The sequence below is a fragment of the Anabas testudineus genome, chromosome 19 (genome assembly GCF_900324465.2).
Source record: "Anabas testudineus chromosome 19, fAnaTes1.2, whole genome shotgun sequence".
Classification (NCBI taxonomy): Eukaryota; Metazoa; Chordata; class Actinopteri; order Anabantiformes; family Anabantidae; genus Anabas; species Anabas testudineus.
Window position 1 is genome coordinate 13,492,241 of NC_046628.1, and position 27,359 is coordinate 13,519,599.

Sequence of the window (27,359 nt, forward strand, 5' to 3'; positions counted from 1 at the left end):
GAGCTCCAATTAAATATAGACAAACTTTGACTTTCCCTCCTGGAATGTGTGTTCCCAGGTGAAAAAGCAACCTGGAGTATTTGACAACCTGTCACCAGAGGTGACTGGGCAGGGCTACTGCATAGTTTACACAATAAAACCACAAAAGCTTTCACATAATCTGGTTTATTACACAACAGAGGGAAAGTAATGCATCAGTAACCTTCCAGCATTTATACCTGTTACACTTATTGTAATAAAAAACTAAGTCTTGAACCCTTGTAGTCCTTATTTTTATATTGGTAGCTAGAAAAATACACTCTGGGTTGGAGGAGGTCCTGCTTCTTTTTGTCTTGTCGACTGTATTTTGAAAGACAGATGGCTGGGGCAGCAAAAAAACAGCACAAAGTCTATGTCATGTTAAAACACAAACAAGAGCAGTTTGTACAGCTGTATGGAAATACTGTGAACAAGTTTATATTAGGTTTTGGTGCACTGGAGAAGTCTTTGGTATTCAGTAGATCACATGTAAAACAGTTGAGTCAGAGAGAAGTCTTAAATGGAGTAGAGTCTAAGCTGCTCCTCCATGTCTCCCTCAGACACCTCTCCAAACGTCTCTTTGTTGTCTTGCAGAAGCTGGAAGATGGCGGCCAGCTGCTCTTGCTGCACCCTGAAAAAAGAAAAGACATATCAACAAACTATTAAGATTTAATAAAAAATCTTAAACGCTGTTGATTTGCAACAAACAGGAAACGCAATCACCTTCTCCCAACGAAACCATAGATTGTATATAAAGGCTTTTCCATGATAATTATAATCATGGTATGTACAAAAGTGTAAAAACAAAAATTAAGTTCTTCAGGGGTATACTTGTTAAATTGTTGATTTATTCCTATAAATATGGATGCAAGAGTTCAGATTAAGAGTTTTTCACTGATCCATGAGCCAGCAACATTTTCTTGTCTGCAGTGACTTGACTGTAGTCACTGATGCACACCAACAACCTTGCAAACAGGATTTTTTTTTATTGCCACTCTTATGTAAAGAGACACAAGAGGAATAAAATGACAATGGGTCATAAACTCAGAGATCACACAGGTACAAATTACAGATTCACATCTGTGCAAATAAAGACAACCTTAGTCAAATCCATAATAAACGCTGGTAAGGATGCCCTGCATGACAAGCATGAACCTGTTACAATTATCAAGTACAAAGTACAAGCTCTAATCAAGTGAGCATATCTGTGATTAGCTCAACAGAAGGGCTTGCCACCATGTTTTCCTACTAAGACTCAAATAAGGTTATAAAATTTTTTAGTGCTGGTTTGGAGTGTCTCTAATTTAGCATGACTGCATGTAGTAAGAAACTGCTACAGTATGCTCACAGACAGCTGCAATTGTGCTACAGGTGTACGTTAAGTGACATTTACAGATGGCACTATGACTGCAAATTTGTCTATGCAAATACTAAATAAACGGATAGCATACCAGCATGATAATGATCCTGAACATGCTGCAAAAAAATCATGCTTTTTAAATTAATTGGCTTCATAGCAGTTTGTGGTTTGATTACAAATTAATAAAACTGCATAAAATGGGCAGAATCTTAAACACTTGATCATGAGTAATCAGGTTTCTTATTTCTTATTCTTATTTAAAATCCAATATGTATAATAACCTACTGGATCCACCAACGGCCACATTAAATAAGAGGAACCAGATCCTGGACTTGTGAAAAAAAGATAGAAAGATAAAATATATATTTATTTCACCAAGCATAAGACTTCTTATCCCTCTGGTGCCCTCTGGTGGGTGATGTTAATCATTTAATCTGGTAGTGTTTAAAGCCAGAGGAAAGCGTGAGGACCACAGCTACAGAGGAGTTAAGAAGGGTGCATTTTTATATTCTATTAGTGAGTATTGTCTTTTTTAAACAGTCTCTTTAAGGATTCACATTTTCTTTCTCAAGTTTTTGAAGCTGCTGTCTTGTCAGCACTCGTCCCAGTGTTACGTTATAACCTTCTCCTCCTCCTCAGTGGATTAACTTGTCTGCCACAGGTGACAAAGTGGAGACACAATCAACACCTGCTGTAACACCTGTGAATCACACATCTAATGTGGAATAATGGGGCAGAGGGAGCTGGGCATGTAGGATCAGGTAAAGTAAACGGCACTGCAGTTACACCAGTCGCTTCATGGCCACTTGAAGATAAAGAGCTGATGAGGGCAAAACCACAGCTGTGGTTCAAACTGTGAATACAAATTGACCTGAAACACGACACTGGAGTAGATTTCATACAATGGCCAGAAAGTGACTCCACGGGGACAAACGGGTGACATTAACTTATACTTTACCACATATTTGGTCCTTTTTCAGGCTTACAGACAGTTAAAGTCTGTGTTGAAGTATCTCCTGCAATGATAAGTGCAGGGTATGCACACACATTATAGAAATAACAATAAACTGGGCTTTAATAACTCCTCTGTTGCCTGTTTTTTTTTTTACTTTTTTTGTACAGGGGTGAGAAAAGTACTTCCTCCACTTTCTTTAAGTCTCGTGTCATTCATCCTTCAGCTAATGCTTGGCAGTGACGTAATCTCACTTTACTCGGTCTGGCCTAAAGCTGAGGGGTGATACAGGAGCTAAACATGGAAGGCTCTGAGTGAAATGCCAGCAGCACACAAACGCACGTGAAGACGGTGTGGGGAAGGTTCCCTGGAGGAAAAAGAGGTAAAAACCCATGTGCTAATGTAGTTTTTGTGCAGCCTTTGAAAACGTATTAACCACGAGATTAATGAATTTAAAATATTTGCGGACCAGTTTTCAAAAAGCACCTTTTCTAACAGATTCATGAGATGCAATTCAAATTTAGTAATGCTTTATAAATCAGTTGTAAGCTATTAATAAACAAGCTGCTGCAGTTTTAATCTGTGGAAAACCCTATTCCTTTGCTTTCTATTTAATTCACTGGAGAGAGCCCTCCAGTGGTTGAACAGTCCACTGAAGGAGTGTTCCTGGAAATTGAATTGTTGTTATGAATGGCTTATAGATGATCTGTAAATAATGACATATATTACATTATAATAACACCTAACACATACAATAATACTAATATTTTTTCACTCACCTCTGCTCCTCCTCCAACTCATCTTTGGACAACATCATCTGCAAGTGGTGGGATCGTGCCTTTCCAGGGACATACTTCAATGAATTGTTTGCATTTGATTCTGCATTATCTGATAAAACACAACGAGCAGCGATTAGAAATGAACACCAAACCTTTATTTTGAAAAAGTATAGTGTTTTCACTTTCAACAACTCTCACCGTAGATCCCCGGGCTCTCTGTGGCTCCTTCAGTCTGGGAGTGAGAGAAAGCACACTTAAGGAGGTCCTTATCAGAGAGCCCAATGAATGACCTACGGCCTGACGAGGTCTCGGATGACGAGTCTCCTTCTAAGCTCATATTCCTAGATCCAGGCCTGGGGACAGACAGGCTAGATGTGGAGGAGGAGTGCTCAACATGTGTTGCCAGCTCTTCTGTGTGAGGGTTGGGATATGCCTCCTCCTGTCAGAGAATTGATGGGTCATATGAGGGGCAAGATAGTTAATAAATTGTGTACCTATTTCTTAAATATTCGTGTCTGCATGCTCTGCAGGAAGCCCCAAATTAGCTGCTGTATGTAGCTACAAATAAATGATGTAACTCCTTGTGTTACCTGTAGTGTCGCCTCTCCTGGGTACTGACCTGGCCTACACTTCACACAGGTGTGGCTCATGGAAAATGTAAAGTTATCATTTTATGCTTTTCTCCTATCTCTATTTATCGGTACAAGTTTAGCCTAAAAGACAGACGACATGTTGGGTTTAAATCCCTCTACTGTTGCCCCTTCTGTCCTCACTTCCTCGCATTTTTGTGCAAACAAATGACTGAGCTGTGCAAAAAATATCTACACAAACTACATTCCTGCTACTTAAATATGGTGCTAAGGCATTCTAAGATTCACATCTCAGATGTATAAGGCTGCAACTATTGATTGTGGTCTTGCTTAATCACATACTATTACTATTAAAAATATAATGCACTACTAGAGATTGCTCTAGTACGACTGCTGACATGTTATCTGCAGTAATAAAATAGCACTTGAATGCTAAATTATCAATATGTAAAGGCAATTATGGGATAGTTTACGACTAAATCTTGTGAAAGGCCAAAATCTCCTCTAAATCCTTTACTTTGAACATCACCAAATCACTTGTAAGTTCACATTACAGCATTACTTGTGTTTAAGTAAAGGATTTAAGTGCTGCCTCCACCTCTGACTGGACTTGTAAACAAAGTGGAGGATGGGGATAGTCAGTAAAACAGATTAAGAGAGACTTAGGTCATTTCACAGCCTTTACAAAACAACCCACTGAACGTCAGATTACAGAGGAGGCTGCACACTTACTGAAAGCACTGATTTCACCACGTCCCAGTGGTCGTGTGAGCTCCCGCTGATCTCACACCAGTCGTCCACCGCCTTCTTCTTCTTGTTGTCGGGTACGTGGCCGTTCTGCTTCAGCCCTGGTCGCTCCGTTTCCCCGGAGGCTCCGTCCCCTCTGTGCCCGAAATACCACCGCGCGTTTGCGAAGTCGGCTGTCGGCGAAGAGCCGCTAAATATCGACGTAGCGACCACTATGGCGAGAAGTGTGAAGATAATAGCTGATAATACAAAAATGAGATCCATGGCTGCGGGCGGTGGCTGGTTCTATGGCCGTGTTGTGGCACCTTGGTCTTCAACGTGCCGCTCTCCGTCCCCCCTCGCTAACGGCATTCACTCCCCGGTAATAATCCTACCCAAACATCAGCGCTACCGAGCAGCATTGACGGGATATTGTCCGGTCTCAGCTACAGTGTAAAGACGTCACGTCCTCCGGTTCCGCCCCCGACTGCCCCGCCGTTACATCCCCAGACTGCCGGGACAGTGCAGGTCAGGTGGGCTGGCACGGACCGCTGCAACGTGCTCACCTCGGCTCTGTACCTGTGCCGTTAATCCCATCAGCAGCGAGTGCAGCGCACTGACGGGGAGATTGGATGGTTCGTGACAGGACTCGTGTACTGGAGGTGCAGGCTGATAAAGTCAAGCAGGGTTTATCGTCACTGCACGGGAAAGGTGTTTGTCACCTGAGCACTCACCTTCCAATCAGTCAACACGGGGATATAATGACGACAAGAAGAGCACAATGGTTAGCATTAGGTTCCTGATACCTTATTCATATTGTCATTTGATTACCAACCACTTGAAGTATTAAAAGAGCACAGCAGTCGGACTTAGAATAATTGTTGAACACATCAATTCCTTAAGTTAATAATCAACACAAATGGTTAATTCAATGCTAATTAAACATAAAAAAAACACACGAACTAGCATTAGCTCAAATGTATCCACTAAGCTAACTGCTAAATGTAGGCTAGCAGCAGCTACTGTAACTGACCAAATGGAATATGGTTAAAATAAGAAGATTGTTAAATATTTAGCATTAATGCAAAATTAATTTCTTTTCAAGTAACATCTGTGTAGACAAAAAGAAGACAAAGCAGCTAACATTTCAGCTAACAGAAAGCTGTCTTATGCTAGCTTATTGTGCTAAACTTTAGCTAAGGCTAAAGCTACAAATGCTTCTAAGTGGTTAACTCATTTAGCTGTTTAACTATTTTGTTGTGTAGTGACAAGGAAACAAATATTTTGCTTTGTATGTATAAATCACAACTTACCGGAAGATTTCCCAAGTTAATACATTCCTTATGCTTTAAATATTTCAGTGTGATTTGGTGAAGTTTAACCATTTAACTATGTTATTAAGATCTTAGGGAGGAGGTGGTAGCTAAGTAATGGATTTATGAACGTCCAGAGCAAACATCAAGGCCGCACAGCTTGGAATTAGCAGAGATTGTGACACCTAATACTTACATTTACACATTAACACATAAAATACACACTAACAAGGGTTCACAACTTATTTATGCCCCATATTAAAGGGAGCCAACCATGCTGAGTTTGCAATTATGTAAATATGAACTAATATAGTAAAAGGGTAGAAATATTGTTTCTTTTTTTTTTTTCCATCTTATAATTTAATAGCACTTCATACTATAAGGTAATGTAGATGTTTCTTTTTTGGCATCAATGACATACTGTGGCTGTATTTAAATCACTTGCTCCCTATAGATTTTTTTAAATCTAAAAGGTAGCATCTTCAGTCAAGTTTTTAATTTTTAAAGTTCATTAACTAAAAATAAGTTTTAATTCAACTTAAACACACACACAATTGCTTACTATGCAGCAAGTACAAAATGCTATGCAAACAGAATTCTAAAAATTATTTACAACGTATATGGAGAAAATATGATCGACATGACATAGTCCACACAGGCAACGTATTTACAACAAAGATGTTTATTAGCATTCACCTGAAGCAATTAACAAGACATGTGAGAGGTTCACAGAGGAATGCAAAACAAAAAAAAATATTCATTAAGCAGCCAGAACTGCCCTTTAAACCCTTCTCTAGGAGTCACACTGGACCCAATTTCATAAAGCGAGCAAAACCAGTTTTCAATAGTGGATAACCACAGAGGGAGAAAAAGGAGAGGAGGGAGAATATAGAGGAACGGAAGGAGGAGAGAACCTGTATAGCACATTGAGAGAAGGACAGGTCACAAGACAGGAGAGGATGGATGATCTGCCACACCTGTGAGCTTACAAACCGGCAAACGGCAGCGGAGGGTCGAGCCCCGGAACAGCGCCGGGCACTCAGCACCGCAACACGCCACACCATGTCACCACCGCACTGCACCGCATCTTAACAGCTAACCAGCATTACTCAACTGCTACACAACTGCGCCTAGTGCACAAAAGATACACAAGAAAGAGGGTTAGAGTCATAGGAAAGCAACTTTAACCAGACAGAAAAAAAGATTTGACAGAAAAGAAAATGCTATGCTGCCGGATTAGGAAGTCACAAATTAAGTGGCACTGCAAATTTTTTTAATGTTTAGCTTTTGTCACTGTACAGTAAGCAAGGTTTCCAATGAGAGTGATATAACATAGCTGTAAAAACTTTGGATGTCCAACATGACTCTTTCAACATGAACTGTAAATAAAATGTTTCCATGTCAATCTGGAAAGAGTATTAAACAACGAATCCGATTAAACGAAGTTTACTTTAATTCAAAACAGAATTACAAGTACAAATTCAATGAAAATTTAAAAAAACAAAACAAAAACAACAAATTCAAATCAAATTGTAATGAAAGAAAAGAGGAACAAAAAAGAGAAAAAGAACACCTTACAAATCTCTTTCCATGTGGTCAACCTTTCAAACAATGGTGACACCAACATTTGTTTAGGTAAATTATATCAAATGAAACATTTAAAAAATTTAGACCAAGTTCCAATAACCTTTCAGTCTGCATTCAGTGGTAATAGGGGAGTCCACTTGTTCAATGTGAGACTCTTCCTGATGTCCTCAGCAAAGGCTCAATCATCCGAGATCTGGAAGGAAAAACAGAACAGAGTTGACAAAACGAAACAAAAAAAGACTACCTCCTGTAGCTGCCCTGGATATACAAATACAGTACTGCTCTGATCTTTTTCGATGATACTAAAAGTTATCAAACTGGATTTATTGGATATCAATTTTGTTTTTGTAGTATACCTAACATTTCTAGTAATTTAGGCAATTGTTTACAAACCTTTCTTTGTCCCACAATCCAAAAAACTAATTGTTACACTCGGGCATATTTGAAAAACAAACCTCGGGGTCCATTCCCTTTGTGAGAGGCTGAGGAAACCACAGGCACGGGTGGGAACAGTGCTCAGCGCATCTGCCTGTGATCCCTGTGAACGTACCTCACCACACCACCTCATACACCAACTGACAGCCCGAACCACCGCCATGACGACCTGCTCCATAGCAACCACCGCTGCCTCGGTGACCTGCTCCTTAGCAACTGCCATCGCTCTCAGCAACAGGCAGGTCACATGGGCGGGTCACACACTAACTGCTCTCATACTGCCACACCCCCATCTCCTCCTCCACTCTTTGCAAACAGGACTCCGCAGCTTGGAGGAAAGAATTCCACATTTAGGTGAACGTTTTGAGTGAAGCACCCCACGTCCCAACCATCCCTCCCACCCATAAACACATCAACCCAATTTGAAGTATGTGCTGTGGCAGATCACTCAAAGCCAAATCTCCTGTTATCTGTGTGAACTTTAACTTGCATGACCATACAAGCAAGGTAAAGCATACACAAATTTCAATTTCTAATAACATTCAGACTGTTGCTTCTTTGCAACTGACTAATGAAGCATCAAGACCTCAGAAAACCCCAGTGATAACCATAATCTACTACGTAACAAGATTTGTATTAATCCACCCTTTCCCCTGAATACCGTCATATTCCGTCCAAGTTTGGATTAAGACTCTGCTCCGTTGTCCTCTGGCGACTTAGGCCTACTCTTGGATTTGGACCTGGACCTTGACTTGGATCTGGACTTGGATTTAGACCCTCTGTTGGAAGGCGGGGTTCGACTCCTTGACTTGGACCTGGAGCGGGAGCGAGACCTCGAGGGAGACTTTGACTTGCTTCGCCTGGGGGTTCGGGACTTGGACTTTGACTTGGACTTCGACCTGGACCTTGATCTGGATCTGGAGTAGGAGCGGGACCTGGAGCGACTATAGTGATGGCGGCTCCTGGATCGGGAACGGCTTCTGCTCCTGGAGCGACTGCGGCTGCGTCTGCGACGTCGAGGGCTGGCAGAACGGCTGTAATTACAGAAAAATAATCAAAATGACAAATGAAAATAACACAAGCTGACAACTAACTGTCACCATACAAAACTGAAACATCTTATTAAAGAACTGCTAGAGGTCTAATAGTTAGGAAATGAGTCTAACCAACAACTATACTTGCAACTGATTACCAGTTAAGCAATTATCAAAAAAAGTTCACTTTTAATTAATGTTGGTTTTTTCCTCATTGCTAAAAATCTAAAGTTTAACAATTATTAAAATAAAATCTGTTGAAGTTAACTTGTTAAGTTGAAACAAAGCAATCTGGCTACGGTTTGTGCAATTATGATGGAAAACTAGTCTAAAAGTATATTTAGCTGAACTTTAGCAAACGTGCTACTTTTGTTCAGTATCTTAATGGACACCATGTGCTCCAATGTGTAAGACTCGCACATGGTGTCCAAGACACCAATGTAAACTAGCTATGCACAACCAAGCCAGGATTACCTCCTGCTTCTGCGTCCGTACCCTCCATATCTGCGTGGCGGAGCACCTCTTCGGCTATACATGGAGTCCGGCGGTCGTCCGTAGCGGGCCATCTGCACTCGGAGCTCCCGCCCATCGAGGAGCGCGCCGTCCATAGCGTCCATGGCGTCTTCAGCGTCGCGCTTGTCGAGAAACCGCACAAAGGCGAAGCCTCGGCTCTCCTTCGTGTACCTATCCCGGGGGATATAGACATCTCCCACCCGGCCGTACTTCTCGAAAACACGACGCAGGGTCTCTGGCGAAGTTCGGTAAGTGAGGTTGTCCACTTTGAGGGAGGTCATCCCCTCCACGTCTGGCGGCGGCCTGCCGTAGCTCATTTTCTTCGGCTATAAGCAACAGAACAAGCCACTTAAGACGAAACCCGGTGGATCGTACCGTTTAATAAAACGGTTACCTTTAAGTTAGAACTACCCGGCTAGCGTCTTAAATTCGATTTCTAGCGGCTTTCGTAACGGCTTCGCCCTGGACGACGCTCCTACCGCGCTGCTTTCACGTGAAATGGCGGCAGAAACGCTTCCTTTTCCCCTTTCTTTGCGCTCATGTTGGCCTCCTCTGATTGGCTGGTTCACTGTTCGACTTCCGCTACACCAACCGTTCGCTGCTCTGTCCGTGCGCCGCCATTACAGCGCCCTCTGTCGGCGGGGAGTTGCTTCACGGCACGTTGGACAGAACCGTTATTCTGTCTTTGTTTCAACTAATGAACAAAAACACATTATTCGTCATTTATCGCGAGTCTACGGTTGTGTTTTATTTAACAACTCGGTGTTTTGTAGCGTTTGATTGTGAACTCTAACGTTTTCTGTCGCCCTACTCGTTGCCTTGAAGGCTTCACCTAGCAACCTTGGTGTTGTTATAATTCTTTGGATGTTAGCTAAAATGTTGGGCTGCCCCGTGTGTGTGCACCCACGTCCAGGGGGAGGAAACTGACTCGGCTCGGAGGCGTCCTCCCTGCACTGCAGTCGGCACTGCTCGCTCATTTACCGTAGGAAGGTCACGTTGTGAAGCGGGTTGGTCGGCACTAGAAGAGGACTGCGCAAAAACCACAGTCCGGATTTGTGCCTGGCTGACGTCATGGGGAGCCACAGACCTCTCTGACAGGATCCAACAACGACGAGCACCGGGGAGACGCGGATCTAGCGGCGGGGCCGGGAGATGTCGACGGCCACAATAGGACCAATAGTCGCCCGTGAAGTGAAGTGAAGCCAGGCGGGCACGGAGATTTGGCTTTAGGGGGACTGCGCGGCTGCGGTGCACCATGAAACCGCTTCACCGCAAATAACGAGTGTTTTCTGTCTAAAAAACGAGCCGCACTGTCGACCAGGGAGGGATAAGCACCCAGAGAACAACTACTAATCCCCGGGACGGTCACATTCACGGCGGGGCTTGGACAGAAATGGACAGGACAGCACCAACTGGATTTAATGATAGGGAATAAGGAGGCACCGCGGACAAAGCCAACCTGAAGTGTTATGCCCGTTCACCCGTGTGGGCTCAATTTGGCTGGAAATGGGGGCTTTAACAAGCAGACAGAACATAGGCGTGGAAGAAGTGGACATCCCGTCCAATTCAGTGTATCGTTATCCACCGAAATCTGGTAAGTCACCCCACAACAGGTCAGACTGATGGGTGTGTGGCTCCTACATGCTCCCAAGCTGCATGCAGGCGATTTATTTTATGCTTTAAAGGCTTAAAGGCGAATAAAAGTAGCCTAGACATCACCATCATGCAATGGCTGCTGACAGGCCTGCAGGGCACTTCAGGCTTTAATGTGGAGAGCTACCTGTGGAGAGAGGGAGGATCCGTACCTGATTCTCCTGAACCTTTGCAAGTGTATTTTTTCCCCTTAACAAATTCACATGGAACATCCTATAAATTTAGTAATGCATGTATTTCTAGGACTGCAGCATTGTTGTATTGTCAGGTGCATATAGTATTTTCTGCTCACTCTCACCTGATCAGACAAACAGATTTATTCTTCTACTTGGACATTTATAACTAAAGTAGAGAGTTTGCATTGTGTTCATGGCATAATCACTGTCTATCTATTAATATCATAGAAAAAACAAAACAAAAAAAATCTGTTTTAGAGTCCAAGGTGATGCCTTCATGTTGCTTATTTTATTAGACTGTAACAGTTTAAATCCAAAATATATTCAACAGAAAGTGATGTAAGACAAGCTACAGCAGCAAATCATCACATTAGAGCTGTAAAAATTACATTTTCGTATTTTTGTTATATAAATTAGATTATTTATTTAAAAAAATATTCATATTTTCTATCATTAAAGCAAAGTTCTTGTACTGCTGTTTGGTCTAAGACAACACAAGCTGATGGATTTGAGTGACTTTTTTTATTTTAAACTGATCTATTACTAATATTATTACTACTATTATTTGAATTTGCTTTGATATTGTGGCAAATTCTGGTTCTAGCGCTGTTGTCCTCCACCAGGGTTTAGTAGTAATCCAATAGTAGTGACAGAAATGAATTAAATAGATTTTTAGATTAGTTACTGAAGAGAAGATCAAAGTAAAGAAAATCAAATGTTGACTGGTGGCCACCATTACCACCGTCTCCCCACAGCGAGGTGAATTAGTTGCTTGAATTTGTGATATAACAGCCCTGGCTGCAGCCTGAAGGAGAAGGAGAGGTGGTGGCAATGGCTGCTGGTGAAACCAATCTGTCAGCCCCAGTTCCTGTCTGTGGGATCTGGTGACAAAGCCTCGGCCCAGCTCGCTGCTCCCACCTGCTGTAAATAATAATAAAGTGATGAGCAGTGAGAGAGGTAGAGAGCGAGAGGAAGAGCTTCGTCATTGGAGCTTTTTTTAGTTCATGTTTTGTGGTGTTATGGTTTCTTCTGCCACGTGAATGACCTTAATGTCAGAGCATCCAAAGCCTTTGTCCCCTCCTGGATTAATAAGTGTGAAAGAAATCTGATTCACATCAGAGATGCCAGAATAGGTATCCTCCCTGTAGAAACATCATTGTCCAGCATGTATTTAAAGACTGTAAGCGACTATTACAGTCTTATAATGGTAGCCCACCCTGTAATTTAAAAGCAGAATGTCTGTTTTGTGTTGCTGTCATCAACCTAAAGTCTCTGTAAACAGGTGGACGAACTGCAGGTAGTTTCTATACTGTTGCCCATCCTGTTCAACGTCTGCTTAAAATTAGAAAAGAAGCACTGTACATTTCCATCTAATTTATAGTCATTCCTGCCACTTTACTCAATAATTTGAAGATAAAGCTCTGTAACCCCTGTTCAAATATTAAAGACATGTTTTAATGTTTTATGCCAGTGAGGTGCCGGATGGGTTGTATTTGCATCTGACAAAAGAACATATATCACACTTCAAAAAAATCACAGTTTTAGTCAGTCTTTTCATCTCTTATATGTCCTTAAATCCTATTTTCTCATAATATCGTATTATGACAGCCAAGGACAGAGATTTAAGGGTCAGTAGACAGGCAAATAAATTGTACTATCAAAGTTTTTTTTCGTATAGTGCAGCAATCTTCCTTATTCTTTGAGTAATTTCTAAGAAGATTTTGTTATTTATTAACAGTCATGTGACCTCAGTTGATGTGTTTTGAATTACTTAAGTTTAAAAATGATTCTTTATTTGTGCAGGGAGTTACTTCGCCAGTCATTTTATCATGGGGGGAGAGAAGTTTGATTCCACCCATCCAGAAGGTTACCTATTCGGAGAAAACACAGACCTTAACTTCCTGGGGACCAGACCTGTAGCGGTACGTATTCTCACGCACTAGCTAAATGCCTGATCATGTGTTAAAAACAATACCATGGATACACCGAGAAAATGTTCTGGAGCTTTTGCGTTTACTACACGATAGTCCTCAGTAGATCAAGTTTGTGTCCACAAGTTTTGCGATTCCTCACAACTGAGAAGCAAGAACAGCAGTTATTTGGTTTGGGTGACTGCTTCAGCATTGAAAGGTTTAGCTGTTTCTTTGTCATTAAACAGAAGGGAATCCATTTCAGCAGACTTGACACCTGCAGGTGGCAATTAACCGGCTGTCAGACTGTTACTGATTGAAATTAATTTTGGCGTTTCATCCTCTCAAACTAATTAAAAGTGAAATGACCGTCTGCTTGCTCTCCGTGCAGAGCGGCTGATAAGAGACGGTTCCTCAGGAGGTTTCATTCAACCTAATCATGAACCTGAAGGTCAACCTAATAAGAGCTGCAGATCAAAGGAGCTCACATCCGGAGAGGAGAGAGGGAATTTGATACAGGCCGAAAGGCTTGGAGGGAGTTAAATTATTTGACTAATTGAAGCCATCTCTCTCTGAGCTAATCTCAGTTCCACTGCTGTTTCTGTCTAGACTGGGGCTAAAATTAGGAGTGCAGTTTTTCTCCCGATGATGTGGGTGTTTTATAATCCTCCCGTGGGCACAGTATTCAGCTGGTGATGGCATGTTTTCTTCTTGTATGTGTGTCTGAAGCTTTACCAGCATTATATAATGTTTGGTGGTTTCTAAGCAGATGGTGCTGTGGAATCATAAACCCGACCTCAGTTGTTGTGTTCTCGTTCTCCTGCACCACTCTACAAATATGATAATGGATGAGGCTATATTTAGGGATTTTCAGATACTCCTCCCTGAGGCACAGGGAAATCCAAATTGGACTTTTTAGCTATGCTGGTGTAGAGGCTGCTGGGGTGGCTACGCTGCTCTGTCACTCCACCACTGAGATAACAGTTATTAAATGGTTTGCCGTGAGGATGAATCATGTTGACACTGGTCATCCCATGACCTTTTCCTCTAACTCTTCTAAAAAAATCAGCATTTTAGGCTAAGTGTGATTAAATTTGGTTTTCAATGGTTTTCTGTTTGCAAAGTTTAATTGGGTATGACAAGGACACTGTTAGTATAGTGTTTAAGTATGATTGTTGTTGGGTTAAAAAAGTTTACTATGGCAAATATCATATACTTAGAATAGTATAGAATAATATGGTATACAGTGAACAGGGTAAACATTATACTTGCTAATTGTAAGCTTGTTAGCATTTATCTCACAGTATAGTACATAAACAAAGTATAGTATACAGTATACTGTATAGCTAATAGTCTTTTTTTAATAATTGTGTTTTTGGAAGAACTCTACTTTCATAAGCTTGTCTATATAATAGATTGTATTGTATGTATAATGAAAATGGACTTGTCATATCATAGAGTAATACTTAATGTATTTGAGAAGAAAAAACAGTCTAACCTTTTTATTTTGATCTGAGCATGAGCAATGACATACTCAGGGTTTCGCTGATATTTCATGATTTCTAAGACCTACACTGTTGCCCGTTAGTCTCCAATGAATGGCTTCTTTCAGAATCTGTTAGTCCGTGTGTTGGTTTACAGGCGTGATTTCTGCTGAGCCCAGATGTGTAATAGTACTGAATATGGTCCCATTCACTGCCACACAAACACCCTTATCCACACACACAGTTGAGAAGTTGTAGTGTGGAGGTCTATCTAACCACATCCTGCATGTTTCTCCTCTGGAGAGCCTAAAACAACTGTGACTCTTCCCCTATGCACACTCAGCAAATTATGGCCTTAAATGCACAACAGCTGAGATATGAACCACCAATTGGGTTTAAATTTAAGGTTATGGTTAGATTTCTACTGTTGGTTTTTAGCTCTAAAGGTAGAGTTGGTCACAGGAGAAAACAATGAAAAAGCATAAAGTCTTATTTCAAACTTTATCTCATCAGATTCCTGTGGTTCTTGAAATAAAGGTAGACACAGTTTGACCCGCGACTGCTCTACACTCCTGTGGTCTCTGTGTGTGCAGAAATTTGCCAAACAGTGTCAGAAGTGTCAGCTTCGTCCCTGGAAAGACACAGTCTGAGCAGATTTTTTTGCTCTGGCTCAGCACTTGTCAGCACGGATCAAACTGGTGCTGACAACACGTTTGTGTTAGGGTTGAACCAGGAGCAGCCACAATCATTGTGTAACCTCTGGTAAAGTGGGGAATGTCACTGCAGTTTAGCGCAGCTGAATACTACTACTCTTCAGTCACATAACATGTATTTAACATCTATAATTTGCTGTCTTCTTTTTGTTTTCAGTTCCCATACGCTGCTCCTCCACCTCAGGAACCAGTGAAGACGTTAAGAAGCCTTATAAACATCCGTAAGGACACACTGCGGCTTGTGCGGTATGCATCTCTATCCACCCGAACACATGCGTAACCCTCATTATCCTGTTGTTGTCTAAATTTATGTCCACTCAGCTATTTTTAGGTTACAAGCCACCACAACATAAAACCATACAAAGTTTTTTTCCTGCAATTCAAACTTTTATCTTCTTCAGACGTCCTCATAAATATACAACACAATGAAGTGTTAGAAAAAATAAAAACTCAAACTGAAAACATGACAGTCAAACAAAAAATAGATGTTAATTATTGTTTTAATTATGATTATTACATGGCTTCTAACAGTAAATACACTTTCTCCATGACTCAGAAATTGCAAATGTGTTTTGTATCCTGTTAGCATTTCTGTTCCTTACTTGACACCTTCTCCCTTGTACTTGTACCCCTCCTTTTCTGCCTTCTTCTTGTTTCCCTGCCAACCATAGGTGCAGTGAGGACCTGAAGCTACCAGGTGATGAAGCAGCGGGAAAAAACAGAGCCTGCTACAATGTCGAGTTTATATTCGATGCAGATACACAAGTGGCCATCACAATCTACTACCAGGCCATAGAGGAGTTTCACAATGGCGTGCCAGTGTAAGTGTAAATAAGTTTTCTGATTAAAAAAACAGAACAGGGAAGCTTCACAAGTTTTACACATCAGTTCTAGTAAAATAGAAACATAGAATTAAATAAGACTGACAGAAAAAGTATTTACCACTAATAACTGCCACGTTTTAAAGAAACTAAAACACACGCTGTAACGACCTTATAAATCCCTCACATGTCAAACTGATCCTGATCAGCTGACTAATTTGTGTAGCCATATCATGTGTCGTGCAGTTTTCTGCATAGATTGAGTTTATCTTTTTTTCCTGCAGTTATTTGCCCCAGGACAGCTCTCTGCAGTCAGAGACAGTGCACTTCAAGAGGGGAGTTTGCCAGCAGTTCTGTTTACCCTCTCACACCGTTAACCTTAGCGAGTGGGCAGACGACGAGGTAAGCCTTAGTAACATGTTTCTGTGAGCCTCATAGAGTATGAAACTAGTTTATACAGATGCATTTATCTTCTCTCCCTGATTTCTCCTCAGCTGCTGTTTGATATGGATAAGGAGATTTTCCCCATGGTGGTGCAGGCTGTGGTTGATGAGGGAGAAGGTGAGTGTCTGTTTGTTTATCACAGTGGTGGTATGGTGGGAAACTAGAGCTGAAGAGTTCTAAGCAAAAACATGTCTGCTGTCTTTAATCTGTGCAGAACATTTGGGACATTCTCACATCCTGCTGGCTACATTTGAAAAGGTAAGAAAGTCAGTGTCAAAGCCAGTGAGGAACTTTATGTTTGTAGCAATATTCTCTTATATAGAATCTTTAACTAGACAATTGATGGTTTGAGTGTGTGTATGAAATTGGGACAAAACAGAGACAAACTACTGTTCATGTGAGATCAGTTCAATTTAATTAAATTTTATATGTGTAGCGCCAAATCACAGCAGAAGTCATCTCAAAGCACTTTACAGTGTTTAAGGGTCAAGACCTAAAATATAACTGTATACAGAATCATATAGAAAACAACAACCTCACTTGAGCAACCACTAGGCGACAGTAGAGAGCGTCAAGCTCCCTTTAGAGGAAGAAACTTCCAGCTTAGGGTGGGCGACCATCTGTTTTGACCGGTTGGGTTGAGTGGAAAGAGGAAAATGAAAATTACATAACCATGCACTGTTGCTTTTTTTCCAGCACATGGATGGGAGCTACTGCGTGAAGCCTCTGAAGCAGAAACAAGTGGTGAATACACCTGACTTTCTCCTCTCTTCTCTTTCTTCCTCCTTTTGTGTAACATTTTAAGGCTTTTACAAGACAAATATACACTGAGGCTTTTTTTCCTTCTTCAAAATTACTCCTGGCCCATGAGACCTGCTCCTTTTATTCTTCAACATCTTCCTTTTTCCCCAGGTGGATGGAGTGAGTTATCTGCTGCAGGAGATCTATGGGATAGAGAACAAATACAACAGCCAAGAATCAAAGGTAAAGATCAGACAGTAGAGATTCTTTGAGTGCATTAGAAGTGATGTGATGTGTGTGTAGTGAAATAAATCAAATTTGTCTTTGTAGCTTGACTCTGTGACTTAACAATTCTCTTTCTCCCAATGACTTAAATGTTTCTTTGTCTCCAGGTTGCTGACGATGAGATCAGTGACAACAGTGCAGAGTGTGTGGTGTGTTTGTCGGACGTGCGAGACACACTCATCCTGCCGTGCAGACACCTGTGTCTCTGCAATGCCTGTGCAGACACGCTTCGCTACCAGGCCAACTGCTGCCCCATCTGCAGACTGCGTGAGTTTTTGACAGACTTTCTAGCCAAAATAAGACACCCATTGTTTGAAAAGTGGTAGCTGAACTATTATGAAAATAATTAGAACTAAGGAAAGCTAAGAAAGTTAGTCTATAATAACCTGGACTAAAAAGACATATATGATTTATTTGTCGACTCAGAGAGATTTTAAGGTGCTAAGCAGTAGAATTACTGATGTTTTGCATTTATAAAATGGATGAAAACCATCTCAGATGAAAGTTGCACATTTGCCCCCATGCAATATGTATTTTGAGTTTTATAGATGCTCAAGCTATGGAATGAGGGAATGTAATTGTAAAACAATAGCCACTGCAGGTGTTCTATTACTGCTGACTGACCACTGACGCAGAGGGAACTGGGTCTGAAATTTTACATCTGGGAAAAGCAAGTGTGAAATCGATGATTTTAATGGACACACAAAGATGATGTTTAAATCTTTTTTACTATGACATTGTTTTTCTTACAGCGTTCAGAGCTCTGCTGCAGATCCGAGCCATGAGGAAGAAACTCAGTCCTCTGTCACCTACCAGCTTTAACCCTGTCATCACTTCACAGACCTCAGACTCAGAGGAACACTCGGTGAGACAGCAGAAAAAAAAAAAAAAAAAATATATATATATATATATATATAAATGTCAGCACTATCAGCCCCAGTCATCTCACATCCCCAATGTTGTTGTCATTTTGTATGCAGACATCAGAACACATCCCTCCAGGCTATGAAGCAGTGTCTCTCTTGGAGGCATTGAACGGACCCCTCAACACCTCAGCAGCTCCTCCTGCTCTCCCCTCTGGTCCCAGTCATGTCTCTGGAGCGCTGCCCCCATACAGCAGTGAACCTCATCCTGCACCTGCACGCTCCCTCTCTCCTCTAGACCACTCCAACTCTAGTCAGGGACTTAAACTCAAGAAGAGTGGTTCAAAGTAAGTCTGTCAGGCCTTTCCCAGCTTGTAAGCTTTAGTTCAGCTTTAGCTTCAGTTAGTATTTGTTACTGAAGATAGATAAACCAAATAACACAATAACATATAAATAACAAATAACATAACGTGCAGAGAAGATCTTACAATGCTTCTCATCATAATTGCATTGTTCTTGCTATTATATATATATATATATATATAATAACATATATTATCATGTATTTTATTTGAGTGTTTCCTTATGTATACATCAGAGCCAACCCTGTTATTTTGGTCTGAAGCTAGTCTGTGTTGTTTATTTCAGGTCACTTTCCCAGAATTCCTCTGTGCTTCCTGAGGAGGAGGATGAGAAGTCTTGTAGTGAATCAGACCCCTGTCGCCATAAACACACCGTGGACCAGCAGGAGGTGTGTGAGAAGTACACCTTAGTTCAGTTAAATGTCACATAGCTCCAAGGATTGTGGGTGTGTACATGTTAGTTTGTGTTTTTGTATGAGGGATCATGTGCTGCTGGTTTTGTTGTCTTGTTGTCTTGTAGTCTGGAGCGACTCCAGACAGTGAGAACCTGACTCTCTCCTCATCTGGAGCCATCGACCAGTCTTCCTGTACAGGAACGCCTCTCTCTTCCACCATCGCCTCCCCTGAAGGTACACACAAACATACATTTGTCTTTTTATATCTGGGAGGACGCTCACTGACAGACTTCTAACTCGAACCTTATCCATCACAGCTAAGTACATGCTGAACTCTAATTTGATGTTACACTTAAGTCTTAAACTTCACACACTGGGCGAATTGTCCTCACATTGCACAAATCTTCCCACTGCATTGTTAAAAATGTATCATTATGTGACCAGGATAAAGGAAAAAAACAAAACCTCACAACCAGTAATAATTTGACCATCAGTCCTCATTCAAGCAAGTTATGAGTTTTTGTCAATTTGTAAACTATTTGTTTCCACCACTACTGCCTCTGTCTTTATTAAATTAATCTAAGATTAAGCATCAGTTGTGTTGATTTAGCAATTAACATTTTTATGTGATGCTTAGTATCTCAGAAATCTAACAAGAGCAAAACTGAAAGCAAAGAGCTCTAGGGGCAGCATGGAACAGTTTAACATTGTAACTTGTATCACCTCAGCATGTTTTATGGGAAAATCTCTTAGACAGCCTTTCTGAGTAAAATAGAAAGAGAGGACTATTATTACAGCTGGACTGAAAGGCTCAGTGGAATAGTAACTTTAAACATGTTTGTCCTCTTCTACAAAGCCAACACTGTGGCCAGGCCCTTCATCTTGTGTTGCTGACTGAGGTTTGGGGTAAATCTGGATAAAGTCTTTATGCTAAGCTAGGCTAATCATCTCCCATTGGTAGCACTATACTTGGTGCACAAACCTGGTGTCAGCCCTTTCATCTAACTCATCTAAAAGTGTATTCCTTGAAAAGGTTCTATTACTGTTCTAGAAATTCTTTCCATATGACAATATTATATATGGCTATATGACCCTACTGAATGTACGATATCTGAGTTTTTTGCTATTGGTTTAGGGTTTTTTTTTTACAAGATGGTGAAAATTGCCCCTAGAGCCAAAGGACAAAAAAACTCAGATCCCTGAGCCTGACCATGATGTATGTTTCTGTCTGTCTGCCAGACCCAGTGAGCAGCAGCCTGGCCCAGTCAGTGATGTCCATGGCCTCATCCCACTCGCAGCACTCCCACATCAGCACTGACACCATGTCCTCCATGTCAGGGTCCTACCTGGCCGGAGCCGATGGCGAGCCTGGAGGAGATGATGTGGAAGGCGAGGCCCCCATAGAAAGCCAAGAACCGTTGCATCAGGATGGGGTGAACATAGATAAATATCCTGCAATTTAACATAAATGTGTTACTTCTTCATTGGACAGTCTGAGTTTGTCTGTCTTTTTCGTTCAGGGGTTTTCTAAGGAGCCGAAGGAACAAAACTATTCAGTTGCTGTAGAGGAGCAGGACTTAGAGGTAACAGTAATACAGTAATGTTTGTAGAACAGAATGTGATTAATGCTTTAATAAATAATGTGTTTTATAAGGTTTCAACCTTTTTTGTCTTTTTTTAAGGGAAACGATGTCACAGAAGAGGACTGCTCCTCCCCGTCTAATGGGAAAGGTAACTATGGTTGACCATGCCACCCCTACCTATCACTCCCCTTTGCATTTGTTGCTCTTGTGATAGAAATATTCGTTGTGCAAATGATATTGCTGTCATTTAATGTTTCTGAATCATGGCTGCGTAATGACAACTATTTCAAAGTAAAGGGAAGGGGTCCTATGTCAGATATTGTCCTTTAGATGGGGCAGTCCATTTCAAAATGCATGTGATAATGGCTGAAACCACCACAACAAGCAGGATCTGCACTGGAGTGAATGGCTTCTCATACAGCATGTGTGCACTAGAACATTTTTTTACTTTGGCAGTGACGGCTGCGCTTTTAAGATTAACTCAAGTAAGTATTGGAATGAAATCCTGACTAAAACCTGTAAATTAAGGATGCTCTGAATATACGTACATAATAATCATATAAAATGTTTTCTCAGTCCACTTCTGATCCTATTATAGTCAAACACTCAAATCTCATCCTAACGACAGCCTATTTCATACTGAATATAATATCGATTGGAGCATCCTTTTAAAAAACTGGATTGCTGTGTGGTTTATACAAGGTTCTCCTGCACACCAGGCTTATGTCTTGCATTTGCTTGATTTAGACTTGAATATGAATGTTAGTGTGTACAGTCTGTGTGTTTGTTGTGTGCCATTGACATGTTTTTGCGCACAAAGCTCGGCCATCCGCACTGCTACTCAATGCTGTTTATGTGCATGCCTGTGTGCGTTTGTGGGTGTGTGAGAGAGAGAGGGAGAGAGCGCAGAAGAAAGTGTTATCGTAGATAGGACTCCCTGTGTGTGTGTGTGTGTGTTTGAGTTCTGACACCTTGGGCTAGACTGAAACAATCTCTAAGTACATGTAAGTTACTGAATGACTTTTCAGCTCTTTAGGAGACTAGTGGACCTGTGCCTGACAAACTGTGAATATGCTCACGCACTGTAGGATGTATGTTTGCACGCACGTACGTGTGCATTTGCACTGATGCTGCCGGACACCTTCTGTATGTGCCCCTGTCTGTGTCTTTGTGCTGAGCTGCCTATCATGTACACACATGCTCTCCACAGGCATGAGGCTTGCACATTTTAATCATGTCAGTATTTATTCATTGTCAATATTAGGATAGGCTTGATGCTAATCCATAAAGTTTCTGTTTATATTTTTGTCTCATTTGTCAGCTTACTCAAGTAATGACAAAATATACACCATCATCTAAAGATAATTTGCTCTAGCGTGTCATGTAAAACATCAGCAAACATCCTACCAGCTAAAAAATATAAAAAGTTAGGTGCTTTGCTAACAACAGTGAGGAATGATCTTACAGGAAAACATCATGTTATTCAAGACTCACAGATATTTTTATCATTTCTTATTTTGTTAATGCTGTTTCAGCATGGCCAACCTCACACCTCCACCTCTGACGACACTCCTCCTCTCCCTACCTCACTCCCTCACTCCGCCTGTCCCACTTCCCTCCCCTGCTGTGCCTGGCTGCTCTTGTTTGACCTTTGCCCTCGCTTGCAGGTGGGCGGACCAGGTGTCCAGAGTTGGCCAATAACAATCAGGGCGTCGCCCTCTGTGACACGCCCTCTTTGGGGTTGGATAATGAGCAGGCTCCCGACAGCCGATTCGCCGGTGAGTGGCAACCTCTAGAACATGGACCAATGAGAGCTGAGGACGGAGGGTGTGAGGGGAGATGAGGGAGGAGAGGAAAGAAGTCAGAAGAATAATGGACACATTAGCTAGCCATGCTAACATACCAATGTACAGTAGAGCTAGAAAGATTCAAACATGTAGTAGCAGCTAGTGATTTAGAGGTGTCCTTGTTCTCTTCATTCCCACCCTTTGGTGTTGTAGTGCTTCATTTCTTATTCAGTACCAGTTAGCTGTGCACGGTCTCCCTCCTCTCCCTGTTAGCTAAAGCCCTGGTGTATGGATGTGTATGTGAGAGTGCATCTTTGTTGGGTCTCTGACGAGTACTTTCTGCATGCTGTACTTTATGTTTTGTGTGAATGTGGAGGAGGGAAAGAATCGGGTCCATCTCAGAGTTGAAGTTCATGTTCAGCGTCTGCCAGCTCCAAGCCGCTTTGCCAAACATTTGCTACTCATCCTTAAACCCCTCCATCTTGCCCCATTCTCTGCTAATCCTCTTCCCTGCTTCTTACTTGTATCTGTGAAAAGAGCTAAAGGTGTCTATTTCATTCTTAATTTGAGGTTATTATTATTTATTATGTTTGTTCTTCTCACTACCACTTTTTACTCAGTTATGTTGTTTCTGTATAGCATCCTTAAAATAGATCTAAACCCACATTCATTATATCATTGTTTTAGTACTAACACACAGGAACCCACAATACCTTAGGTATAACAGGTTTTTTTTTAACATTTATAATGTACCTGTAAATCACTGATGTGAAGACAGAAGGTTTATTTAGCTTATAACTTATAAGGTTTAGTAATCCTGGCTTTGAACTTGCTTCACATCCTTTAGCTCTGCATCATTCTCAAAGCTTTCAGCCACCTGAACCCTGATCTTCCTTCAGTAGTTTGAACCTACATCATCTCTTTGGTGTTTTATGGTGGGTGTTGTGACATGTTTTCTCTTTGTGTCGTAAAAGTGTTCTATTATCTCTCTTTCTTTCGTTTTTTCCCTCTCATTCTTCACCTATCGTGTCCCTGGACCTTTTCCTTCTTTTTCTTCCTCCTCTCTCTTGATATCCTCTGTTTCTTTTCCTTCTTTCGCCTTCTTTCGGATGGACAGATGAGGAGTCATGCCCAGTGCACATTGAGGACTAGGTATGGAGTTAAAGGTTAGATAGGAGACATCCGTTTGCTGTGTCCTACTTATATATGCAGCATAACAAATCTGTCTTTGGTTAATCACTCATTTTAGCTGATCAGCATGATTCAGGGATTGTTATATATAAATATGATATAGAAAGTAAGAGTCTGCACAATTAAACTCTTTTCCAGACATATGCACGATATATATATATATATATATATATATATATATATATATATATATATATATATATATATATATATATATATGCGCATTGGGAGTGTTCTATTTAGATGTTATCCATTATTCACGTTGCCCTTGTCCAGACCTAAAACTATTAATAATTCATTTTGTTCTCTGAAAGTTAACTTTTAACATCTTTGAGTGGGACTCAGGGAGCATATGATTGTTTGGCTACTGATGCTCAGATTGAGAGAATCCTATTTACACATCAGGAGTTTTTCTGTCAAAGGTCTCGTAATATCCTACACTACCATCTAACACATTACACATGGAAATAATGGAGATAGTTCTCGGTTATCTTGTGGCTGTTGATTTGGACATGAATTTACACTGCTGAGGTGCAACTGTGTTATCTCTGTGTTGCTCTCTGCATAACGGTCCTTCCCCTCTGTGTGTACTTGTCTCATTCAGGTCTGATGTACCTTGGGGGCTACAGGCCTGTTTTAGAGCCCCTTCCCCACCACACCTCCAACAGCAATATCAACCTGGAGGAGCCGGGAGAAGAGGACAGGGACAGCCAGAGTCCTAAACATGCCCATTGTGGACCACTCATTGTGTAACACATTGAAACAAACACACACACACAAACACACACAAACTGAACCTTTTACATCCAGAGTCAGCTTATTGTACCCTGCCATAGCGCTGTGTCGCTGGATACTGTCCTTGCTGAACAAGGAAACCCATCCTCACCTTTCTAAACATTTCCTGAATTGATTGTTGTTGCTGGCGCTGAAACTCTTTTTGAGTGGAAAGTGGAGGAAGGAGGAACGAACAGCACCTCCGTCGTATGTGCACTTTTATCTTACAGGAGTTTCCTTGATTTTTTTTTCTCTGTGATCTAATTTGTTGTGGGAATGATAAGCCTACTGCTACATTATTATTTATTAACTATACGTCTAATGAGAGCTGTGTATTGTGACACTATATTAAAAAAAAAACACATGCTGCTTTCCTTTCCCTTCTTTTCCTCTCCTCTGCAACCACCCAAACAGTCAGGGGCTACTGTGATCGGCAATCGGATTTATTACTAATGTACTTCTTCTTCTCTGTTCCAAACTGTACATTAAATAAGTGGTCAGACACTACATCAAAGTCAGCACATCCTGGACTAGTTTACCCTACTGGACTAAACGTGCCGACTCTCCTCGTATCAGGGAGCTTTCGTCTCGACTTCGCATGCAGCTTTCAGCTCCTGCTGATCTTTTCCTCTCATTCCCGCCATGTTTTTCAAATACGACAACCTCTATTGAATGTGAAACCAGAAACAGTTGGACATGTAAGGGGGCGAACGAGCAGCCTAAATGAACAGAAATGGACTGGGAAAAAAAAATCGTCTAGATTAAATGTGGAGCCTAAAGAAGGAGAATGTACGTGACATCTAAATCGTCACTTTAACTGGAATTGAACACAAAGTGAACTTTTTTTTTTTGTGAACTGGTTCTCTAAACACCCACACCCATTATGCCATCCTGTCCTTCTGCAGCTCCATGTTAGCATGCCAGTGTTATTGTAGTGCAACTGGAAGTCCACCAAGCAATAAAGATGCCAAAGCTGCATCTCCTCCTTTTGTGCAGCAGGAGGACACTCATTTACAGTCTAAACAATGTGTGAATCTATGTTTGCACTGGCCTGTTGTATTCAATTTCAGACATTTCAGTGTCTTTAATTGTTATTTTTTATTTTAATTATAACAACGTACAGTGAATTTGAAAATATTAACCTGAGATTTAGACCACACTGTGGTTAGCTGGCATTTTCTTAATCCTCGTATTCCCTGTTATTATCATCCCAACGAGCCCTTTTCTATTCATTTGTGAAGCTTTTAGTTGTTTTGGTGATTTATAACTCACCTATTGTTGCTGTTCTCTGTTTCTGTGTTTTATTTTGTTGCAAAACACTGTGTTGTTTATTAGAATGTGGATGAAAATATGTGAAACATTTGTAAAGGTTTACAAACTTGCACATATGCGTGCTCACAACTAACTAAAAAGGGACAATATCATCATTTTAATGCACTATTAGCTGTCTCCTAGACAACACACGTTGCGGTGCATGAGGCGCTAGTAGAGTAAGCATGTTAGTCTAGGCCAGCCTGCACCCACCTGTAGAATACTTGATGATGGATCACTGCACACATATAAAGCGGTACCATATCCTTCTGTAGTGTTACAAAAACGGTTCCAGGCACTCTGTTCCCTTGGCCCGAAATATCGAGGTCAAGACTGCTGCACTATTATAACCAAACTGCAAACAGTGATGTGATCACAGTCTGAATGTGTACACAAAGACAGTGTAATATCAAAGGAATGGTTCACAGAATCCGCAGGACCCCACTTTTCTAGAGATATGAGTGAAAATGTAAAAGATAACATCAAACAGACAATAAAGTTTTTGCAACTTATTGGTCTCTGAGTTGTTTGCTGTCTGTTAAAATAGGAATGATTCATTCATCAGTGCAGGGTTGTGTTTAGCTTTGTGTGTCTGAACAAAAAAACAGAGCTCCTCACAGTTAAAATAATTTTTCAAACACTGGTATGCAACATATTCCCAGCAGAATTGTATATATGTAACCACATATTTGAGTAAATTCTCATGGGTCAAAACAGCCACCTTTCCCATGGATTGCATTGCATTTTGCTGAAAATGTATTTCAAGATTCAAGATTCAAAAAACTTTATTAATCCCAGCGGGAAATTGTTTTGCCTCATTACAGTTGTTCTCAAAACAGACAGACAGAAAGGAAACCACCACCAGGAAAGATCCAACACCGACATAAATACACAACAACCAATAACAGTTCCAAAACAAAACAATTTCTTTAGTTTCATATATACTTTATATTTTCCATTTTCCATCTTCAATCTGCATACAAGCTACACAGTCTAAAGCCCTTAATTAAAATTATTTAAGAATAAAAATTACTTTTTTATTATAAATTAACATGATAATGGTATAAAGGTTTTATTTTTATTTTGCCGCTGTTTCAATTTCATTTCAGCGATTTACGGGCATTAATAAAACTTTTGTGGAAAAGGGATTTGCAATTAAAGCAAGAGTTGGAAAAAAGTGAATTAAAAGGTCATCATTGAAGTGGCTTACTGTAAAAAAGAAATGTTTTACATAAATAATAAATCAGCTTTCATACTCAGGAGATGACAGTGAATGTATTGAGAGTGAGTGGGCTTTAATGGAAACAATGTCCATAATGTCATTACCACATTGTTTTGGTAATCAAGTTCTACTCTAATTCAATTTGATCTCTTGTTGCTGCTGCTGCAGTCACATTTAAAGATTTAACACTAGTGTCAAATAAGTTTTCAGCGAGCTGTAAAGTCACATTATGTCTCATTTCACTGAAAACAATCACCACCTGTCTCCAGAGTGAACTCTTGATGTATAGTTTAATCATCCTCCCTCTTCTGTAAACCAATTACAGCACTGACCCATG

The 27,359-nt window shown here is 40.9% G+C and overlaps 3 protein-coding genes across 12 annotated transcripts; 1 reads left to right on the forward strand and 2 right to left on the reverse strand.

Annotated features, from left to right (window-relative positions):
* Positions 1-149: 149 nt before the first annotated feature.
* LOC113155991 (matrix-remodeling-associated protein 7-like) lies at positions 150-4,874 on the reverse strand. Of its 4 annotated transcripts, XM_026350767.1 has the most exons (5): positions 4,432-4,874; positions 3,308-3,548; positions 3,110-3,218; positions 2,337-2,394; positions 568-649 (listed from the first exon to the last, which is right to left on the reverse strand). In XM_026350767.1, exons 1-4 carry the CDS (start codon positions 4,708-4,710, stop codon positions 2,361-2,363), a joined length of 663 nt encoding a protein of 220 aa, XP_026206552.1. In that variant the 5' UTR covers positions 4,711-4,874; the 3' UTR covers positions 568-649; positions 2,337-2,360. The 4 variants fall into 4 exon arrangements, with proteins under 4 accessions (XP_026206553.1, XP_026206550.1, XP_026206552.1 ...); XM_026350768.1 differs by lacking the exon at positions 2,337-2,394 and having other exon boundaries at positions 150-649; positions 3,308-3,341; positions 4,432-4,873; XM_026350765.1 differs by lacking the exon at positions 2,337-2,394 and having other exon boundaries at positions 150-649; positions 4,432-4,871.
* Positions 4,875-5,128: 254 nt separating this feature from the next.
* On the forward strand, positions 5,129-26,300 carry rnf157 (ring finger protein 157). 5 transcript variants are annotated; one of them, XM_026350762.1, is made up of 20 exons: positions 9,932-10,901; positions 12,940-13,058; positions 15,401-15,489; positions 15,915-16,064; positions 16,349-16,466; positions 16,559-16,625; positions 16,723-16,766; positions 17,205-17,252; positions 17,421-17,492; positions 17,642-17,801; positions 18,287-18,399; positions 18,515-18,744; positions 19,046-19,148; positions 19,280-19,388; positions 20,394-20,587; positions 20,675-20,737; positions 20,837-20,885; positions 22,405-22,515; positions 23,642-23,676; positions 24,320-24,441. In XM_026350762.1, the coding sequence occupies exons 1-19, from the start codon at positions 10,814-10,816 to the stop codon at positions 23,674-23,676; spliced, it is 1,962 nt and encodes a 653-aa protein (XP_026206547.1). In that variant the 5' UTR covers positions 9,932-10,813; the 3' UTR covers positions 24,320-24,441. The 5 variants fall into 5 exon arrangements, with proteins under 5 accessions (XP_026206548.1, XP_026206547.1, XP_026206545.1 ...); XM_026350763.1 differs by lacking the exons at positions 9,932-10,901; positions 23,642-23,676 and adding an exon at positions 5,129-5,209 and having other exon boundaries at positions 24,320-26,300; XM_026350760.1 differs by lacking the exon at positions 23,642-23,676 and having other exon boundaries at positions 24,320-26,300.
* Positions 6,403-9,797, reverse strand: srsf2a (serine and arginine rich splicing factor 2a). 3 transcript variants are annotated; one of them, XR_003298268.1, is made up of 4 exons: positions 9,269-9,796; positions 8,422-8,794; positions 7,426-7,518; positions 6,403-6,868 (listed from the first exon to the last, which is right to left on the reverse strand). XR_003298268.1 is itself a non-coding variant. In XM_026350770.1 (3 exons), exons 1-2 carry the CDS (start codon positions 9,622-9,624, stop codon positions 8,446-8,448), a joined length of 705 nt encoding a protein of 234 aa, XP_026206555.1. In that variant the 5' UTR covers positions 9,625-9,797; the 3' UTR covers positions 6,403-8,088; positions 8,422-8,445. The 3 variants fall into 3 exon arrangements, 2 of the variants coding, with proteins under 2 accessions (XP_026206555.1, XP_026206556.1); XM_026350770.1 differs by having other exon boundaries at positions 6,403-8,088; positions 9,269-9,797; XM_026350771.1 differs by having other exon boundaries at positions 6,403-8,794; positions 9,290-9,794.
* Positions 26,301-27,359: the final 1,059 nt, after the last annotated feature.

Bases quoted from the DNA above. Each gene is read 5' to 3' on its own strand.
- LOC113155991 (XM_026350765.1), bottom strand. From the start codon at position 4,710: ATGGATCTCATTTTTGTATTATCAGCTATTATCTTCACACTTCTCGCC. The intron at 3,219-3,307 runs GTGAGAGTTGTT...GTGTTTTATCAG, and splicing joins AGAGAGCCCGGGGATCTACG to ATAATGCAGAATCAAATGCA. The intron at 650-3,109 runs GTGAGTGAAAAA...TTCTTTTTTCAG, and splicing joins GAGTTGGAGGAGGAGCAGAG to GGTGCAGCAAGAGCAGCTGG.
- srsf2a (XM_026350770.1), bottom strand. From the start codon at position 9,624: ATGAGCTACGGCAGGCCGCCGCCAGACGTGGAGGGGATGACCTCCCTC. The intron at 8,795-9,268 runs GTAATCCTGGCT...CTGTAATTACAG, and splicing joins TACGGACGCAGAAGCAGGAG to CCGTTCTGCCAGCCCTCGAC.
- rnf157 (XM_026350760.1), top strand. From the start codon at position 10,814: ATGGGGGCTTTAACAAGCAGACAGAACATAGGCGTGGAAGAAGTGGAC. The intron at 16,467-16,558 runs GTAAGCCTTAGT...ATTTCTCCTCAG, and splicing joins GCGAGTGGGCAGACGACGAG to CTGCTGTTTGATATGGATAA. The intron at 20,738-20,836 runs GTAACAGTAATA...TCTTTTTTTAAG, and splicing joins TAGAGGAGCAGGACTTAGAG to GGAAACGATGTCACAGAAGA.